The 20,743-nt window shown below is 43.6% G+C and overlaps 1 protein-coding gene across 5 annotated transcripts in view; it reads right to left on the bottom strand.

Annotated features, from left to right (window-relative positions):
- SLC6A6 (solute carrier family 6 member 6) overlaps window positions 1–20,743 on the bottom strand; it is a 135,296-nt gene that overhangs the window by 17,584 nt on the left and 96,969 nt on the right. For all 5 annotated transcript variants that reach the window (XM_020981135.2, XM_020981136.2, XM_020981132.2 and 2 more), the window contains 4 exons: window positions 14,308–14,442; window positions 12,222–12,325; window positions 11,963–12,087; window positions 6,216–6,328 (listed from right to left, as the gene is read on the bottom strand). In XM_020981135.2, coding sequence (XP_020836794.1) covers window positions 6,216–6,328; window positions 11,963–12,087; window positions 12,222–12,325; window positions 14,308–14,442 — 477 coding nt within the window. The remainder of the gene's footprint in view (window positions 1–6,215; window positions 6,329–11,962; window positions 12,088–12,221; window positions 12,326–14,307; window positions 14,443–20,743) is intronic.

Below are 20,743 nucleotides of genomic sequence, written 5' to 3' on the forward strand. Positions count from 1 at the left end.
CATGTCGTGCAAGTTTCACTTAACTAAGAAATCCCATGCCAGAAATACAGAAATCTATTCATCTAAAGGTTATTTATGGGATGAAAGTAGTGTGTTTTCTGTTTCTCACTCTTTCGCCCTCTCTCTGTCTCTCTCTCCTCTCCCCTCTCTCCCTCTCTGTCTCTTTGTCTCTGTTACATCTGAATGACTAGGAAAAAAAACACACTTATCTAAGATTTGAAAGTAATTGTCCTCTCTGCACCCGCCCTGTTGACTAATCTGCTCTATGACTTTGGGCAAACCATACCCCTGTTCTGGACTTCAGCTTTAACAACCCTAAAATGTGAGAGATGGGCCAAATGCTTTCTCAGGTCCCTTCCAGCTTTAACATATAATGCTTCCATAGTTATGCTGATCAACAAGGACTTGTGCCCTTCCCAATAATGGGATATTAAGGACAAGGTAAAAGAAGTTGTGATTTCAGTGAGTGAGTATTAAAACTCCAAGGAAAATTTCCCTACATTGCCTTGAAGCTTGGAAGGATTATAGCATCATAGATTTAAAGCTCTATAGTATCTATCTATAGTATTATAGATTTAGAAGTCATCTAGTACAACTCTCCCTCTCCCATTTTATAGATAAGGAATTGAAGCAGAAGGAAGCAAAGTGACTTGTTCAGGGTCATACAGCTAGTATATGTCTGAAGTGGGATTCGAACCCAGGTCTTCCTAATTCCATGTCCAGGACTTCTATCTACCTCATCAAACAACATATTTTACCATGGTGGCAACTGAGACCCAGAGAGGTTTAAGGGACTTACTTAAGATTACAATGATAGAGAGGGGCAAAGGCAGAATTGGAACCCAGGTCCCCTGACTCCCAACCAAAGATTTTCCACCACATGGCACAGACTGTCTCTTAAACAACAGATAGTATGCACTGCATCAAACCTTATGGTGTTTATGGAAGGGGTGGGGGGAAGAAGGCAATGTTTCAGGTCATTGGTCTGACAAGTCATAAAGATAAAGCTTATTTCTTCTAGCAGTTCTCATTTCTTAGAACTGGATTCCTCACAGGCAGGGTTTCCTACAGTGACAGCCCTTTCCCAGCCATGCATCTGGCTGGCTCAGTGGATAGAGCACTGGATTGGGAGCAAAGAAGACCTGAGTTCAAAGCCAACCTCAGGCACTTAACTGGCTGTGTGACCCTGGGCAAGTCAGTAACAATCAGTGTCTTCAACTGTGAAATAGAGATAATTATAGCCCCTACCTCATGGGCTTGTTTTGAGGATCCAGTAAAATAATATTTGTAAAGTGCCTGGCATGTAGTAAGAGCTATATACGTGTTTATATTTGAATAGGAGTGATTATAGTCTGCAAATGGAATTTGGATCTGACCAAGGTTTAGTCAAAAACTGAGGTAGGCAAGAGTTCTTCAGGTTCACGGGAAGAAGAAATCACAATAATCTATTTATGGCTAAGCTAACAGATGCCTTCAAAACTGAAGAGCTGGTGGATTAGCTGAGTCAATGGCGATGCATAAAAACTTCAGTGTTTAAATTCCTAGGGAATAAGGAGATGGGGATCTAGTGCTGGCTTTGCCATCAACTTTCTGTTGCACTTGCCCTGTGCCTGGGTCACAGTCCCCTTATCTAGAAAAGGAGGGAAACCCTTTCAGTTCCAATATTCTATTTTGCCTCTGCTCTGAGGTCCCTCCAGCTCTAACATTCCACTTTCCCAGATCCTTTTCAGCTCTAACATATTCCATTCTAAGGTAACCTCCAACTTGAATATTCTAAGTTCTAAGATCCCTCCCTACATTTCCTAAATTGGTTTTAAATGTCACTTTGGAGCTCGTGTGTTCCCCAGGCCTAACAAAGCTAGCCCAAGTTGATGGGGCAATGCTCCCTGAGAAGCCCAGGGCAGCACACATGGGAATGTTTACTTTGTTTGACATTGGTAATTCTCCTAAATCTCCTGGCACTCTTAAAGAAGTGCCTAGGGTACGCTGATTTCTAATGGGTGTTTTTTCATTTTTAAACCTGCATGTTAACACTCTCCTGGAGCCTGTTTGGTCTTAGCTCCTGGTCACACTTGACCCAACTCCAAAGATGCAAGAAACACCAATTAATGAAAATTGACTTCTGCAAGGAGCCATTTCCATGTCAGTGAAGGCCTTCCTTTTTACAAAAGGGGTTGGCTTGTAAAGGGCCAGCCTGGACTTTTCAGAATTCAATTTGGAAAAATCTTAAAATTCCCTTTATGGAGCTTTCAGATGAATACTGATGACACTGGCATCACACGTGAACATAGCAGACAGGTTAAATATTATGTTTTACCATTTTGTAGATGAGGAAACTAAGGCCCAGAGAGCTTAACCGAATTGTAGTATTGCTAAATGGATTAGCCAGTATTGCATAGGTAGCAGGTAGTGAGCAGGTCGAGAACAGTTCTGTATCTTAGGGTCGCTTCCAGCTCTGACATTCTAGGATGGAAAGCCCTTTCCAGGCATCGAGGCAGTGAATACAATGCCTGGCCTGGAGTCAAGAAGACCTGAATTCAAATCTTGCCTCAGACACTTAATAGCTATGTGACCTTGGGCAAGTCGCTTAATCCTCTCTGCTTCTGTTTCATCATCTGTAAAATGAGCTGGAGAAGAAAATGGCAAAATTCCAACACCCCCAATGGCTTTTATTAGATTCCAGGATTCCCCAAGTTAGTTGGAAAAGTGCCTCTGAAGGTTTAACCATAAAAGAAGGCTCCCACAAACATTTGCAAATGCCCAGCATGATGGTAAGAATCCAAAATGGAAAAATTTGGATTCTCAGAAGCATGCGCCAACTATCATTGGAAGAAAATTGTACATCGTAACACTGGTGTCAAATATGGCTTAGGATCCGTGACAGCCTAATCTACCTGGAGCCAGGGTATTTCCCTCTGCAGAGTTCCATGAATGTTTTGGGTTTTGTCTTCTGTACTAACAGCTCTCCTTTCTGGCCAAACCCACGGCCGTTTCCCCACCCCACTTCCTCATCCCTTTAAGACCTCTCTAAGTCTGAAAAGTGCTTCGCCAACACCTCCTGCTTACTCACTGCTCATTCTCTCCTGCCTCCGATTCTGCGAAGCTGGATTTTCTTGTGTCTCCAACTTCCCCAGCTATGCTCTCTTTAACTGGCTCCTCTTCTTTCTCCCAGTCTTTGTCTGTGAGTCTTCCTCTCAAAGCTGGTTCTTGAATCTCTGATCTCCTGCCTCTCGTCCCCTCCCTCCAGGGCTCACTCATCCTCCCAGCCATGAGGGTCATTTCTTAGCTCCCAAATCTCCATCTGTTGTCCTGGTGCTTGATGAGATCCTATGATCTCCAACCACACACTGGCCTTTTCTACATGTTTATAACCTCTCGCATGCCTTCTTTGCAAGCTTCTACTGTGTGACTTCAGGCAAATCTTTTAGGCTCTCTAGGTCTTAGTTACAAGGCAGCTACGTGGTGCCATAGTGAATAGAGCACCGGGCCTAGAGCTAGGAAGACTCATGTTCATGAGTTCAAGTCTGGCCTCAGGCACTTACTAGCTGGGTGACCCTGGGCGAGTTACTTAATGCTCTCTGCCTCAGTTTCCTCATCTGTAAAATGACCTGGAGAAGGAAATGGCAAACAATTCTAGTAGCTTTGCCAAGAAAACCCCAAATGGGGTCACGAGGAGTCAGACATGACTGCAATGACTGAACAACAACGACAAACTGAGGCAGAGAAAGGTTAAGTGACCACTAGGGAAGTGTCTGAGGCTGGAGTTGGATTCAGGTCACAGGAAGAATCTCATTGTTAAAAAAAGATAGATCTTATTTTCTGAAAGAAGCTATTATTAAAAGCTCTATGTAGTTTCCTACTCTTTCTCCTACTCAGTTCTTCATCCAGGTCATTTTCCATCTGCACAGTCTATCTAAGATATCTATCCCAATGCATTAACTCTGTAATTATAGCCATCCAAACATATGCCATAGTCTGGGCAGGAGTCATTCTTCATCCAATGGATTCTTCTTCCGTGGAGAATTAGGTTGAACTTTTTTGAGTAATTATGCATCTCAGTTAGGAAGTTCTTCAGCATTCTAGGACTTGATGTAATCAATCATCACAAGACCCTCTACAAATGAGATTATCTTAACATTTTTGCTATTTTTTGGGAATTCCTTTTTCCACTTGGGCTCTGGCTTTTCCAGAGTCTTTGGCAAACATGTCTCCATATTAAACCTAACCTAAGTGTAAATGATGTGAAAATTGATTAATAAAGTGATCTCTATTACTGCATCTTCCCAAGAGATCTGGAATAATTTTTAATAATCTATGGGAGATCTTTTAACTGTGATATTTTGCTTCGACAAATCAAATGCTTTTTTATAGTCAACAGTTAATAAGCACAATGAGATCTCACATTCTCTGAACCTTGTTGACTGAACTAAAGAAATAGTGCCCTATAGAATTTCATCTACAAAAGCTTGGCCACGCTTAAGATGCAGTCATTGTAGATCATCCTCACAAAGATTTTGCAGAGATGAGAGAACAGACTTAATATTCTATTAATAACTGCTTTTTGGGGGTAGTAAGAAAATCTCCCTCTTTCAGTCACCTGGAAAATCATCATCCAATGGCCACAAAAGTGTTTTTCCTTTAGAACCTTCTCTGGATACACTTGGTCTAGTCCAGCAACTCTTTCCATCTTTATTTTCTTTATTTAATTTCCTAAAGCATCTAGTACGGTTTCCTATGAGATCTTGGCCGCATACCTAAGGCACACATTTCTCTACTCTTTGATGCACTATGGATATATGACACATGCTTGTCTTCTAAGGCCTGATTATGCATAGATGGTTATCTACATAGTGATTCTGAGGGTGGCAATGAATTCTCCTATCATACACCATTTCCCACATCACTCTGTTATGGTGCTTGGAGTCACTATTATTCAGTCCAACTCTTCATGACCCCATTTGGGGTTTTCTTGGCAAAGATATTGGAAGGGTTTGTCATTTCCTTCTCTAGCTTATTTTACAGATGTGGAAACTAAGGCAGAGTTAAGTTGACTTGCCCAAGGTTGTGTAACTAGTAAGCAAAGCCAGATTTGAACTCAGAAATATGAGCCTTCCTGACTCCAGGACAGACGCTCTATCCACTGTGCCACCTAGCTACCTGGATGATGTTATGATGCCTGGAAAACTAACTCTTCAAAGACGTTGCTCCTCTGCATCCAGAAGACCTCGAATTGGTTACCTAGACAGGGCGACATGTTGCTAACATCTCAGAAGAGATTGATTGTTAGCCTGTGAAGCTAGCCACAGGTGACATTTTGTTATTTTGAGGCAAAGGACAATTAAATTTTCACTGCGGCATCAGGAAAAGAGTTCAGGGAAGCTCCAAAGCACGGGTGATGTCTAGGAGAGCCATGTTCCCTGAAAAGAGGCACAGCAAGGTGATCTTGGGTTTGGGGCACCTGAGAAAGGGGGAGGGGGAGGAGCATGAGAGAGGAGGTACACTCAGAGCAAAGCTTAAAGATACCACCATAGCAACGTCCCTTATTTCCCAATACTGACCATGTGCTGAACCATCTCCTACTAGAAGATGTTTCGCTCATAAAATGATATGATCCTCTTAGACAAATATTCATAGACAGCAAATATATTGCATAGGGATTCTTCATTTATCTGGCATTATATGTGTTACAGTTAAAAAAATGTTCTAGCCTCCTCTTCAAACACTAAAAGCATGTTCATTTAAATTACTTTTGATGTCTACTATCTACCTTAGTAGATACTTAGTTGAATACCATTTCATCTTTTCTTGATGATGGGTTTGGTGTTTTCATAATAGACATTCATAACCTTCTCGTTACAGGAGATAGGGACTTATGCTATTATACAACGATAACCCTCAGGCCTTTCAAAGTCTGCAAGGCCATTTGTCCATATCCCAGACTGATATGTGTATAGCCTTCTTCTTTAAGCTCTGCTAATCTTTTGTATACAAATGATTGACCGAGGATTTGAGGATAGCTTGGCTTCTAAATAGAAAGCGTGGGCTTTGTGACAATGATTTCCCTAGGTCAGGATCTTTTTAGGTGTCTGGTTGCCTACCAGATGGCCAAAGTTGCACAAGTGAAGAGGGAAGATAGTAATGAATAGAACCCAAAGAAAGAACATTCTTGCCTCCCATCAGAAGCAGAGAACCCACCCTCTGCCGTTCTTACTGACCTGGCTATCCAGTCCAAGCAACAGAAGCATAATAAAAAAAAGAATGGCCCAAAACGTGGGTAGCGGCATCAACGACACAGCTTTCGGGTAGGCAATGAAGGCCAAGCCTGGACCTAAAGGAGTGGAAAAGAGAGAATGGGAAGGGGGCAGAGGAGAGGAAAGTAGTCAGTAACCAAGCCTCTTGAAAAACCGAGACTCCTACTGGAAGGTAGAAATAATTTGGTTTTGTTCAGCCACTCCCAACCCCGAGCAAGGGGAAGGAAGGACAGGGGACCTTCCCTGAGGGAGAGGTCAGACCAGCCCTAGCCACAGACAGCATAAGTTCAATTTGGAACCAGTTGGGGCCAGTTTTAGCATCTGTCTCCAACAGACCCCCACGAGACTCAAGGGGAGTAGAGCTCATCATTCCAAGGTGTAAGCTGGGACAGAGAAAATGAACCTGAGTCGCAGGGCAACATGGCTTTCAGGGAGAAAGGGAGAAATCTAAGGCTGACTCCCAGGTACTTTGCAAAGCAGGTTCTTCCTTTTACTGGAACAAACCAAGCTGTTTAACAAATGCAGCTTCTTGGTTTTCATTTTTCAGGAGGGGGGAAAAATCTGGAAATGATCTTGTGAGGGCACTTCCCAATATTCAGAGGGAAACAATGATACAAAAGCACTCTCTGGATAATTCAAGCTCTTGTTTAGTGGGGAAGAAGTCTCATTGTTTCTGCCCTCTGCTTGTTGGGTCAGAGATCATTTACAGGCTTCAACACACACACACACACACACACACACACACACACACACACACACACACACACACACACACACACATGCACACACTCTGTCCACCAGAGCAGAAAGACACCACTGAGCCCTCTGGGCAAAGGACTAGCACATCCTAACAGATGTGACCGGATGTTTCTCTCTTCAGTCTCCTCTGCCACACCCACATCTGCCTGTCCTCGGCCTGAATCTCGGACTCTAGGCTTAGGGCCAAATGGTGAAGTGCAAAGCTCTGCTCAGCAATAAAACAGAGATCACCAGAAAGTGAAATGAGAGGGTTAGGAAGGTCACTCTCTCCCTAGCTCGATGGAAGAGGGGGATGGAGGTGATAATTGGCACCATGTCTCCGACTAAGGATTTTCAGCTGGGAAGGAAAAGGGAACATTTGCAAATACAATAAGCTTTTCTTACTTAGGAGAGGGGGACTGAGCTGTTTGAATAGAGAGTATCCCAAAAGTCTTAGGGTGCTTTTAAGCTATTAAAGTTTAAGAGACTTTTGGAACTCCCTGCATTTTCTTTTCTTGGCTAGGAGGCAAAAAAGGATGAGAAATCTGGGGAAATGTGAATTTAGTTCTCTTACTTCCATGGACTTAGATCAGCTGGAAGAAGGAGGGCAGATGCCCAGCAGTGCAGCTAACAGAGAGCCAGGAGAGCGTGTGGAAGGTAGGGAAGATAAAGAGGGAGGGAGAAAAAGGGACAAAGAAAGAGAAATGAGTGGAAAGGGATGGTCAGGGCAAGAAAGAAGAAAAAAAGAGTTGTAACTGACAAGAAAAACAATTAGGGAGACATGGAGAAAATCTGATGATTCAAGACATTTGGAGAATAAAATGAAAGGGGGAAAAAAAAAGCAAAGTTTTGGAAAATCAACAACCAGATGAGTAAGAATGGAAAAGACAGAGACTGAGAGGCTATACAATGTTAGAAAAATGTAACTCCTTTGGAAAGAGAAAGCACAACTTCCTAGGGGAATAAAGACATTGTTCCTAAGGAAGGAGCCTTAGGGAGGCAAAAGACCTCTGGATGGGAAGGAAGGGGTGGGAGTGGGGGTGGCATTATTAGAGCATAGGACATACTCAGGGGTGGGGTGATACAGTGGAGAGAGCACCGACTGAGCTGAGAGTCAGTGTGGTACAATGAAAAACAAAAGTTAGCTCAGAGGACATGGGTTCAAGTCGCACCCTCAGATGGGTGGGACTTATTATTGTCTATGTGAACATGGGCATTTAACATTCGCGTCCTCAATTTTCTCAAGAATAAAATGAGGAGACTGGACCAAATGGCTTCTAAGGCTTTTCTGGCCTTAAATCTATGATATGGTGATGGATGGGTCCTAGTCTGGGCTGGACTACTCCCTAGCCGTGTCACCTTGGACAAGTCACTTCTCCTTCCATAAAAATGAACCAGATGACTTTTCAGCTCCCTTACCATGATACCTTCCTATGATTCTGCCTTGTTAAAGGGAACATAAATTAGCGCCTTTCATTTAGAGAGCAGCTGGTCTGAATGGGGCAGAGGAGAGAATGGATAATCGGGCCCTGTGGCCCTTCAATCCCATAGAATTTCAATCAGGAGAAAGGGAAGTGATCATATGAATTAAGCCCTTTGAGGACTGGACATGATTATATTACCTGGAAAATCAATAAAAGGTCATAGGAACAGTCACCATAACTGGACTTTCTAGAGCACTTTGGAGTTTAAAAAGCACTTGACATGTTACCTCCAGTGAAGTGAGCCTCACAACAACCCTGTGAGGTGAGTCCTGTAGGTGTTCTTACGCCCATTTTAGGGATGAGGAAACTGAGGCTCAGAGAAGTCCATCCATGGTCACACAACTTATGCATTTGTAGGAGAGGTAGAATTCAAACCCGCCTCTCTTCCTGACTCCAGAACCAGTCCTCTTTCCATAACACCTTGACACCTTGCCCAAACTGGGCATTTAATACAGATTAAAAGAAACAAGGCCTCTATCTTCAAATGCACATCATATAACGAGCTGACCATTTTGAGGATGAAGAGGCAGTGTCAGGTGGGGAAAGGACACTGTGGTCTGGGTTCAGGATGTAGTTCTTCCCGAGGCCAGTGTGACCTGATTCCTTCTCCTCTCTGGCTTTAGTTTTCTCCTTTGTCAAAGGAGCCGGTTGGATTAGACGGTCTTGGGGTTCCCTTCCAGCCCCCCAGCATGTTTGGATTCTAGGAATCTGTGCCTTCAGGGAATGCCTCTTACCTCAGGAGAAATCTAAATTTCCATTCAGGCTGTGGTCATTAGATGGCACGTGTGTAATCAATTCAAGCCAATTATGAGACAGATGCAAAACATGTGCCCCCCCTCCCACCCCCAAACTCTGCACATTATCAACTCAATTGTTTCTGTATTTCCGTTTTGCAGTTTTTCTGAGTAGTTGGTTGTCTCTAGAAGCCAACACTGCATTATCAAGAGAGAAGTCCATGTGAAGGAACCCAACCCCCTTCTGGTACCTCGGCAGACTGTGACGAGCATAAATCACTCCATGCTACATTTCATTTGAATTCCATTCAGCTCAATAATTATCTCATTTCAAGGCACTAGGCCCAATATGGAGCTTGTTAAAAGCTTATTAGAGAAATAATCAGACTCCATCTGTTGGCACTTCATAAATCTCCAAGGGGAATAAATGATAAAGTCATAGCTTGAAGTCTCTGGCTAAGGACAGGAGGTGCTCAGGCTGACACTGCATCGATACATCCCTCCGCTCTATGCCAGTGTCTCATCTTGCCATAGAAGGAAACCCAGGGTTTTAGAAAGCTAAGCTCTTGTAACTCACAAGCTAGGAAGCACAGACCCAGTGAGGGGGCTTTGTACCTATAACCAGAAGACCAGCCAAGCCTATCTGAGGACAGAGAGGCCCATCACCACAGAACACTGGCGACCAGCTGATGAATCCTTTTGGCCAAAAAACTCACAATAACATCTGCTACGCCATGAAGGATCTACTCATGCTAGAGACCTCAAAGAGCTTCGGAAGTATTGGAATGCCTCAATGTCTTCACAATATACACATATGCTCACACATCTACCCGTATGCATATTTATGCTTAAACACACACACATACATACCACTACCCGAACCTAAGATGATAGTTACACCTAATTAATGCTATGTCATTTGCAAATCCTCTTGTAAAAGAAAGCTGCCTTTGCCTGATTCCTTGACATATAGTCTCTATCCATCTCTCTAGCCCACAAATCCAAATAGACATGGCACAGGTTCTCTGGATATAGCTAAACAGTCATGTACTCTTGGCCTTACTTACTTGGAGGGTCTCGGCAACACCAAAGAGGCAGAGAGGCCTGGAACCAAATGAATTGGAAAGTATTCCTGAATTATGGTGCATTGCTACTATTGTTTTAAACTAGAGTTTGCTGGGTAAGGAACAGACAATGTTGCCTGGACCAAATGGCAGATGAAAGTCAACTTTAGAGAAGACAGATACTTGCCTCATCACCAGGAGCCTCGTTTGAGAACTATGGAGTTGCCTTTGATTTACCAAGAAAATACCAAGGAGGGTCAACAAGAAAATGGCTTCCTCCTTCAATGGTAAAGGTGGTTTGGAACCTCAGACTGGAGCAGTCAATAGGGGAATTACATAGAAGGAATTACAGAAATTTTTGGAGAGGCCAGAGGAGCATTTGGAATGGTTAGCATCTTAGACATCCTCAGACACATCTTTGGGGAGTGGGGTATATCCGAGAGAGCCTTTCTCAGTAGAGTGTTGCACTATGAAGTGTCTATCTGAGGGGGAGCAGTGGAAATGTTGGTGAAAGAAGAAGAGTATGGGGAGCTTTCCATCAGGGAAGACTTAACCATATCCAAGGATTCAGAATGCGGAATTAATGACTTCAAATTACTTCTACATGAAATGACATTGAGAGGCTATGTGGGATAATAGAAACATGAAATTGGAAGTAAGGAGTCCTGTCTCTGCCATTTACTAGATTCAAACATGTCTCTGTGAGATGAGAAGGTTGAACTACATTGTCTCAAAGGAACTTTCTGGTGCCCTGTGATTTTATAAAATGCATGCATATCCATCATGGAGCTACAGCTCCTATTGCTAATGAGGGAATGAGGAAAAAATGGCCAAGGAGAGACTTGAGAAGTTGAATGAGGCAACATGGTGGTCTGAATTGCTCCTATGTGCACACCCCCACTCTTTTGGAGTTGTGACCAACCCCACTGAGAGAGACAAACAACAGTACTAGCCTGACCACACTTTGAAACCAACTGTCTCTTGCCCAGAATATTCCTCAATAGGACCTTCCCTATCTATCTACCTCTTCAACCTCAGAGGGCCTTCAAGAAGGCAGCAGTTTCAAAAAGCAGATTAAGTTTCCTAGGGTGGCAATCAGAGAGATGGGCCCCCTCTGGGCTACCTGATGACCTTCCTGAAAATAGATTCTACCTGCCCGTGGAAGGCGACGTTCTCCTCACAACCCATTTCAGAATGGACTTGTCACCAATAATACCAACTTCACAAGGGACAGCTCAAAGACGGACAGTGATCCCAAGAAGGTCTGATTTTCACAGCTAAAACGCCGAGAGCAAAGTGCAAAATACAGAAACTAAGGCTGAGAAAGTTGCGATCGAATTGCAGAACTGGCAGCCGATTTTGAGTTTCCAAATGGATTTGCTTTAAGGCCCAGTGGGCAGCCGGGTGGCCTCGAGTTGACCTGATCAAGAACTGACCCCAATTCCCCAAGTTGAGGAGAGGAAATCATCATTCCTTTTCTGCCCCCGCATCAATCAAACGGCTATCCAGATGTTGTGCATTTTGAAGCAGGAGTCTCTGGTACTTAGGGGAAGTTGCTGGGGCTCATTTTGAAAACCTCAATTTTTTTTTCCTTTCCCCCCCAATGCCCCCTTCCTGGCTAAATGCCTGCAGAAGTCGGCTCACACACTAGGTGGCAGTGCCCACCATCACTGCCACCGAAACCACCATACCTGACTCGGCCACATCTGCAATGTCCACCCCTTGTTCGTGTGCCATGAAGCCCAGGACGGAAAAAATTGCGAAGCCAGACACAAAACTGGTACCACTGTTCAGGCATCCCAGCAGCATACAGTCCCTAAGTCACACATATTTCATGGAGCAAGTTAATTCAAGGACGATTGAATCCCAGGTCCCTACTTCTTTTTTTTTTTCTGTTTACACATCATCGATTAGCTAAGTCGCGGGCACCCCTGTGGAGGGAAGACTTGCCTGTAGCAGTTGTATTTGTAGCTGTTATAGCTTCCCAGCGAGATCATTGCCCCCAAGCAGATAGCATAGGAAAAGAAGATTTGGGTCCCAGCATCAATCCAGACCTGGAAGGAGAGAGGGGGAAGGGGAGAAAAAGAGAACATCACAAGGGAGCTAGATCTAGAGAAGGGACCAGGAAGAAAAAGCTACCCCGCCATCAGGAAAGAGGGTCTGACAGGACTGGGGAGACAGAAATACCGGGCACCCAAGGGAGCTTTGGTCCCAACCAAGATGTTGGTTAAAGATTTATGTCTTCACCAACAGCCCTTGTTCCCCAAACCAACCCCTTTCCCTGACTCCTTTTTTTCCCCAAACCAAAAGGAAACCCTGAGCCTGAACTCAGAACAGGTACTTCAGATTGGGGGCTCAATCTCATCTTTATTAGTGACTCCAGACAGATGGCAAGCATGCTTGTCACTCTCACTAGGACAAACAGGTATAGGGGGGCAAACCCCTTAATGCATTTGTGCCTTTTCAGGACTTACTACTTTTGTGGGGCAGCTAAATGGTGCAGTGGATAGAGCACCAACTGTGAGTCAGGAGGACCTGAGTTCAAATCCGACCTCAGACCCATAATGCTCACTAGCTGTGTGACTCTGGGCAAGTCATTTAACCCCAATTCCTTAACCAAAAAAAAAAAAGACTTACTACTTTTAGATGACCTTAAGTAAGATACCTCCCCTCTCCAGCCTCTGTTTCCTCCTCTGTAGGAGGAAGGGCTGGATGATTTGGAAGGGATTGCTCTAAATTCGATGAAATGTGTGTGCTGAGTAGACACTCACGGTTACAAATCACAATACCTGGACTGAACCACTATTCCTACAACTTCATCTATTTCTCCCTGTTTCTAATGACTAGCCCTCCCGGCTGCCTTGCAGGAGGCAGTGACCTAAAGCAGGCTGAGTAAAGGAAATTCACTTCTCTGTATGTGTCTTATATGTGCAGTTTTTTTAACCCACTGACTATATATTTGATTCAGCACTTCCAAACTTCTGATGTTTTATCAAAAGAGAAGCCAATGTTGTAGGGATCAGAAAGAAAGCTGATTCTGAAAAAGAAGGTGAAAATTTAGCTAGAATTTTGTTTACTTCCCATAACCTTCAGCAACTTTTTCTTTCAATCAAGCTGAACTAAAAAATCAAAGCAAAAGAAAATCCTACAGAATTTGAACCCAGAACTTGGGGAGGGGGGGACACTGTGGAGCCAGACATGAGTGACCTGGCCTGGGTATCCCAAGGCATTTCAGAAAATCACCACAAAAAAAGAAAGGTTGGAGTTCTCCCTGGGAAATAGGAAGAAGTGCAGCAGGGGGAAGAAAAGAAAAAACTAGACTCAAATTCAGAAGACCTAGCTTCAAATGCTGACTCTACTACTTCCTGGATATATGACTATAGCCAAGTCATTTACCTCTAAGAACTTCAGTCTCCTCATCTGTCAAATGAAGCAGAAAGGACCAGGTGGTCTCTAGGGTATGCAAGCTAACTCTGATCATTCTGATGTAAGCTGACATGGAGGTGTAGTCCCTGAATGCTAAGGCTTTTGGGACTTTGATGCGACACTCTGAAGACCACTGCCCTTACCTCACTCAGCATCTTCCTCTGGAGGCCCCCGTATGGGATGAACTCCCATGCTTTCCTCCAAGCAAGGTTCCCTTTGTCCCCCTTTTTTCTGGCTCTCCTTGGGATGGAGAAAATGGGGGAGAAAGGGGAAATGCTATCCTCATAAAAAATGTTATCTCCCTTACCTTGTCCAGAGCCTAACCCAGATTCTATAATTGGACAGAGTCTACAGCCTCAGAATCCTTTGACATAAAAAGATATACACATGGAAAGATACATTAACACTTTCAACAATGACCTTTTCAATGAGACACAGTGGAAAAACACAACCCGTTAGCACTCAGTGCTATATTTGCACCCAAGAGAGTAATGGAAAAAAAAGGTGCTCTGGACCACTCCACCTCCTCCCCAAAGCCCCAGACCTTGTTCCCCTGTTCATGGCCCCTGAGTCTCAGCAGAGGCCACGGGGAGGTCCAATAGTCCCTTACCTGTGGATCTACCAAACGAGAGGCATCAGGATACAGATAAAACTTGATGCCAGAGGCAGCTCCAGGCAGAGTGACTCCTCGTAACAACAGCACGAAAAGCATGAGGAAAGGGAATGTGGCTGTGAAGTATACAACCTTAAAATAGAAAAGAAACAGCAAGAGAGCCATGAGATGCTATTGGCTTTGGTTCTTTCTAGGCCCCCTTCCCTTGAGATGAACTCACCCATCTTACATGTTCGTTTATCTTTCTGTGCCATGAGATTTGTGAGTACATGCTCCCAAAGGAAAACTCTCTCTCTCTCTCTCTCTCTCTCTCTCTCTCTCTCTCTCTCTCTCTCTCTCTCTCTCTCTCTCTCTCTCTCTCTCTCTCTCTCTCTCTCTCTCTCTCTCTCTCTCTCTCTCTCTCTCTCTCTCCCCCTCCCTCTTTCTGTGTCTCTCTCGAAAAGGAACCAACTCATTTAGGTGAAATCCACAAAATCAAAGAATGTCAGAAGTGGAAGTTCCCTTTTTTAAATGGCATGTGAAATCAGAAGACAAACAAAAATCCCTCCGCCAATAGAGATGAGCAACTCTTCTGATCTCCCAGAGTTCTCGGAGGGTTGGGTTGAAGGATCACACAAGGGGTACATGCCAAAGGCACGGCCTCAACCCAGGTCTTTCTGACTCGAAGGTCACTTAGTCTGACTTCATTGACTATGTTTCTACCACCTCTCTGGAAGGAATCTTAGAACAAAAAACTGTAGGGCTGAAAAGAGGCTCAGAGATCATCTCCTTATCATCAGGAGAATGAGGACCAGAGAGTCAGTCTCACAAGTTAGTGACACAGCTTGAACTTTAGCCCAAGTCTCTTGACTTCACTTAACTGGAATTTTGAATAAAGAAGATTTTGTTTTTGTTTTATTTCGGAGAATTTTGTTTTGTTTTGTTTTTTAAGAAAGATCATTAGAGGGGCGGCTAGGTGGCAGAGTGAATAGAGCTCCAGCCTTGGAGTCAGGAGGACCTGAGTTCAAATCCGGCCTCAGACACATATCACTTACTAGCTGTGTGACCCTGGGCAAGTCACTTAACCCTATTGCCTAGCCAAAAAAAAAAGATCATTAGAGAAAAGATTTATAAGAGAAATTATAAATAACCAACAAGTCTCACTAACTTCCAGGAGAAGTGCTAGGGCCAAGACACTTCAATATCTCATTTCTGAGTTAGATGGTCATACCTACCTAGCTCAGGCTCAGATCTGACAGAGAAGACCTCTACTCTCTATCTGCCAAGTGGTCATCTTGAAGACCTTCACTGGGAGGGAGCCCACTAACTCCTTCTTCCTCCCACCCCCACCCCTACTCCCAGGCAGCCCATTCCACTCATGGATCACTAACACTGTAAGAGCCCTCACTGCTCCCTTAGGCATCTAGGTAAGTGGGTAGAGCCTTGGGCCTGGAGTCTTGCATCAAATACTAGCTGTGTGACTCTGGGTAAATCACTTAACCTCTGTTTGCCTCAACTTGCTCATTTGTAAAATGGAGATAATAAGAGCACCTACCTCTCAGGGTCATTGTAAAGATTAAGATATCATTTGTAAAATGTTTAGTACAATGCCTGGTACACAGTAAATGCTACATAAATGTTAGCTGTTCTTATTACCTCACCTGGAGCCTAAATTCAACTCTAACTTCTATCCCATAGCTTTTAGATCTCCCTTCTGAGACTGGATAGAATGAATGCAATCCCTCCATCATCCTACAATCCTTCTAATACCTGAAGATGGAGATCATCTCCCTGCCCCCTTCCCTCTTTCTCTTCTCTAGGCTGAATATTCTCACTTCCTTCAACCAGCCCTCATATGGCAAATCCTTATCTCTCCACCCTCCCAGCCTCCCTTCTTTGTGTGGCAGGAGATAAAAAAAACCTTCTGCAGTTGTCCCTGGAAATATTAAGAAATAATATGAGAGGGACAGCTAGGTGACGCAGTGGATAGATTCGAGCCTTGGAGTCAGGAGGACCTGAGTTCAAATCCGGCCTGAGACACTTGACACTTACTAGCTGTGTGACCCTGGGCAAATCCCTTAACCCTCACCAAAAAGCAAAAATAGTAATAATAACACGAGAAGCTAATTCTAGACTTACACTTCCTCCCACCTATAAAGAAGGGTAATAGATAGAAGACAAAAGGTCTGGATTAAGAATGGAAACCAAACTTCGGACCTGGTCTGTCTCTTGTCTTCTTTAGCTTGCTGCCTTCCTCAACCCCTGGAATAAGTGACTGAGATTATTGACTCAACTGTGGACAGCTGCCCCCATCTCTTTCTCAACCACCTTTCCCCATCTCCTGAAGGGATGATGCTATGATTTCCTCTCCCCATTATGCTCTCCCACAGCTCTACACACACACACACACACACACACACACACACACACACACACACACACACACACAGACGCGCACACACACCTCTTTCAGAAAAGACTGCACTGAGAATGATCACTGGGAGGAGATTCCTTGAGGGAAGTGCCAAAACTGGATAATGACTCTTATTGGCAACGATTTGAAAACGTCTAAACTGTATTTTAACATATTGTGATTTTTCTTGTTGAAAAGTTTCTATACCTCAAACCCTCTTGGGGGGAAGGACATATCTGAGGGAACTAGTCCAGGTCTCAATCTCTCTCTCTCTCTCTCTCTCTCTCTCTCTCCTCTTCCCTCTTTCTGTCTCTCTCTCTCTCTCTCTCTCTCTCTCTCTCTCTCTCTCTCTCTCTCTCTCTCTCTCTTTCTCTCCCTCTCAAGCTAGAACTGCCTTGGACATCAATATTAAATTAAATAAAATTTTGGCAGACTTGTATCTAAAACCCTTGTTTTGTTCTATAGTTGTTGTCAGTCATATCCAACTCTTCATGACCCCATTTGGAGTTTTCTTGGCAAAGATACTAGAGCGGTTGGTCATTTCCTCCTCTAGCTCATTTTACAGATGAGGAAACTGAAGAACAGAGGATTAAGTGATTTGCCTAGGGTCACACAACTGGTAAGTGTCTGAGGTTAGATTTGAACGCAGGTCTTCCTGAGTCCAGACACTCCATCCATTATACCACCTAGCTGCTCTAAAACTTTAGTATGGTATTAATATTTTTTTCCTCTGACATCTATATACTTTCTACTTTTCCTTCCAAAATACAATTCCCAGCTTTTTGCCCAATACCCTAACCTTTTCAAAATTCTGTCTTCTATCCTGGGCCATGAGAACATATGTTCAAAATGAGAACAATCTCATCAGGCAAGTGGAGAGGGTATTATTAGCTCCATTTTACAGATGAGGAAATGGAGGTTCAAGGAGTTTAGTGGCTTGGCCAAAGTCACATAGGTAATTAGTAGTGGAGCTCAGATTAGAACCCAACTCTCCTGAGACTGCATGTAGGATCTGCCTCTAGCAGAAAGATTCCACTCCGCATGTGACTAAGCAGCGATGTGGAAATTTTAAAAGACAGATTTCCAACAAGTGATGAGTCCAAAAGAAATGCTTTTTTAGCCCTGAATTAACCCCCTAAATTCCACATTCAAGAAGATCCTCAAATCTGTCTCCATTAGCTGAATGCTTTGTTTAAGGTAGGAATTATTTATATAGTCACATTCTAATTCATTTTCCATTTATCTGCATATTATTGAGTCTGAACTTCCACAGTTGATTTTAAGTTCTTTGAGGGTAGGGGACACATTTTGTTAAGCCTTGTGCCCCCTCCATGCTTAGCAACGAACCTAGAAAGTAGAAGCTGAGTATCTGTTGAAAGAATCAATACATATATCTATTTTAAATAATTCACCATCTATCTGCTCTGACTTCTAGATGCATGCTCATTGATATAACTCAGACTCATGAAAAACCCCACAAATTTGACCAGATTAATAAAAGCCACTTGTAGGGAAAGAGTCTGAGCAAGGAAGACTGATTCTCCTTCTAAATTAGGTTGACGTGAAACCCAACTCTCTAGTCAATGCTTTGCACCTAAATGTTGGTCACTTTGCATTGCCCAGCAACTACTGGACATTTGAATTTTGAGCTCTCCAAATCAAATCAAAAGAACCCCATTAAAATACAAATCTGTTAACCCACACTAGGTAACACATGACCCAAATAATCTAATACCATTCAACAGCCAGCCTGGTAAGGTGAAAAGTCCTTGACCTGAGAGACCTGAAGAGACCTCAGTTTCCATCTCAACTTAGCCTTTAGTTTTCAGCATGACCAAGAACAATATACTTCATCTCTCTGTCCCCTTTTGCATCACCTTCAGGATAATAGGATTAGATAATATGGTCTCATATCCCTTCCAGCTTTAAAATTCTTTAAGTGCCCAAAGATCTGATCGGAATAGTTATTTCACCCACTGTATGACTTTCTGCAGTCTCCGTCTTTGAATATGGCACTCCCACTCTAGGCTCTTGTCCACTTCTCCCAGCTGAAAATCTTAGGATTTAAGGCCCAGCTCAAATTTTAATCCATGAAGCCTTCTCTGATAGCAGCAGCAGAAAGTGATCCCTCCTCCTCTGACTTTGCATAACACCTTACTAGTCCCTCCTTCAAGCTCATTTCTTTCTTTCTTTTGTATCATAGCTATGTGTCCATACTTTTTCCCCAGTTACTAGTTATAAACCCTTAATAGGCGGGGATAGGTGTGAAGTGGATAGAGTGCCAGACCTGAAGTCAGGAAGACTCATCTTTGTGCGTTCAAATCTGGCTTCAGATACTAACTAGCTGTGTGACCTGTGGGCAAGTCACTTTACCCTGTTTACCTCAGTTTCCTCATCTGTAAAATGAGCTGGAGAAGGAAATGGCAAACCACTCCAGCATCTTTGCCAAGAAAACCCCAAATGGGGTCACGAAGAGTCAGACACAACTAAAATGGTTGAACAACAAAAAAACAAAAAGTCTTATTTCTCTTTGTATCTCTCTCCATGGCTAAAGCTGTGATTTGAGTGGTATAGGAAGGTCATCCATGTCTGCCATTTACATGACTTCCATTTCTCTAATGTTTTAATGGCTACAAGGTGCTTTTCCTACAACAGCCTTGGGAGGTATGGTAGCTTAGGTGTATTATTACCACTGTCTTACCCATGAGAGGCAGTATGTATAGTGATTAAAGAGGCTGTCTTTGGAGTCAGGAAGATACAGGCTCATCGAACATTCATTAGCTGTGCGGCCAAAGACAAGTTGCTTAATGTCTTAGTGCCTCGGACAATTATCTAGGACTCTAAGTCCTAGATGAGCCAGAAGGGACCTCAGGGACCGGCTAGTTCAATCTCCTTATTTTACCGGATGCCAAGATCCAGGAAGTGAAAAAGGCTGGCCAAGGTCATACAATGGCATCCCTGGGAACCAGGAGTTCCCTCCTACTGATGAAATCATAGGCAAAATTACAGAGGAGGAAATGGGTCCAGAGAAGCATGATAACCTGACCACATTTATGCAGATAGTAAGTCACAGAGCAAGGAGTCAAAGCTAGGTCTCCTGACTCCAAGTTCAGGATTCTTGCTATACCACCACACTGGGTCTTGCTGAATAAATGAATGGATTAAAAAAAAAACAACAACAACCTACCCTCTCCAAGCATTAAACTAAATGATCTCTAAGGCCCCTTTTGGCAATCAAATTCCATGGCTTCAGTCTTTTTGGCTTTTCCAGGGAGGGGAAACTCCCATAATTCCCTGAGGAGCGGCTGGAGTGTCTTGCATCAACTTATGAAATGCTTGAGAGAAAAATAAACAAAACTCCCCCAAAGCCTCTCCCCCTCCTCCCTTCCTGAGGACAGGCTTCCCCATCTCCTTCAGTAGCCAGCTTCTGCCCAGCCCCATCCCAGGAACACTGGAGACATGCAGACTGCCCAAGACAATAGCAGCATGCCATGAATGGACTCCTCAGTGCCTGCTGGGCAGGCACTTCAAAGCCTGCAGGCTTCGATGGCCCACACAATTGTGCCAGGCAATATCTGCTTGCAGCAAAAGGGTTTTGTGTCTAGGGTGAGGGGTGGTGGTGGTTAGTTATTGTTTCTGGAGGGGCAAGGGGGATGGGGTGCTGGTGAGCATCTGTCTGCAAGTTTTCACTTTTGTTGTGTTGTCTTGTATTTGTGTGTACGTGTGTTTAAACTGGAACCAAGCAGGCTCCCCCGTTGTAATTATATCCCCGTCACCTCATTTAAAATATATTTTTGTTTTGCAAAATTTGCTGATCGGGAGGGAAAGCTCTTGAGATCCACTCTCCTGCTTTTTAAATATGTCCTAGGGGAGTTGTTCCAGGAGAAGCCAAGGCCAGGGGTGCCACAATACTGGTGGCGTAAAGCCTATCAGGCCTTTTCACAGGGCATGGTATTTTTCCATTCTATCAACCAATCCTTCACAGTACTTTAAGTCTTTAGAATTTAAATACACATAGCCCAGGAGAACGGAGAATATAAC

This window comes from Phascolarctos cinereus, unplaced genomic scaffold, assembly GCF_003287225.1.
Source record: "Phascolarctos cinereus isolate Bilbo 61053 unplaced genomic scaffold, phaCin_HiC Scaffold_4;HRSCAF=312, whole genome shotgun sequence".
NCBI lineage: Eukaryota > Metazoa > Chordata > Mammalia > Diprotodontia > Phascolarctidae > Phascolarctos > Phascolarctos cinereus.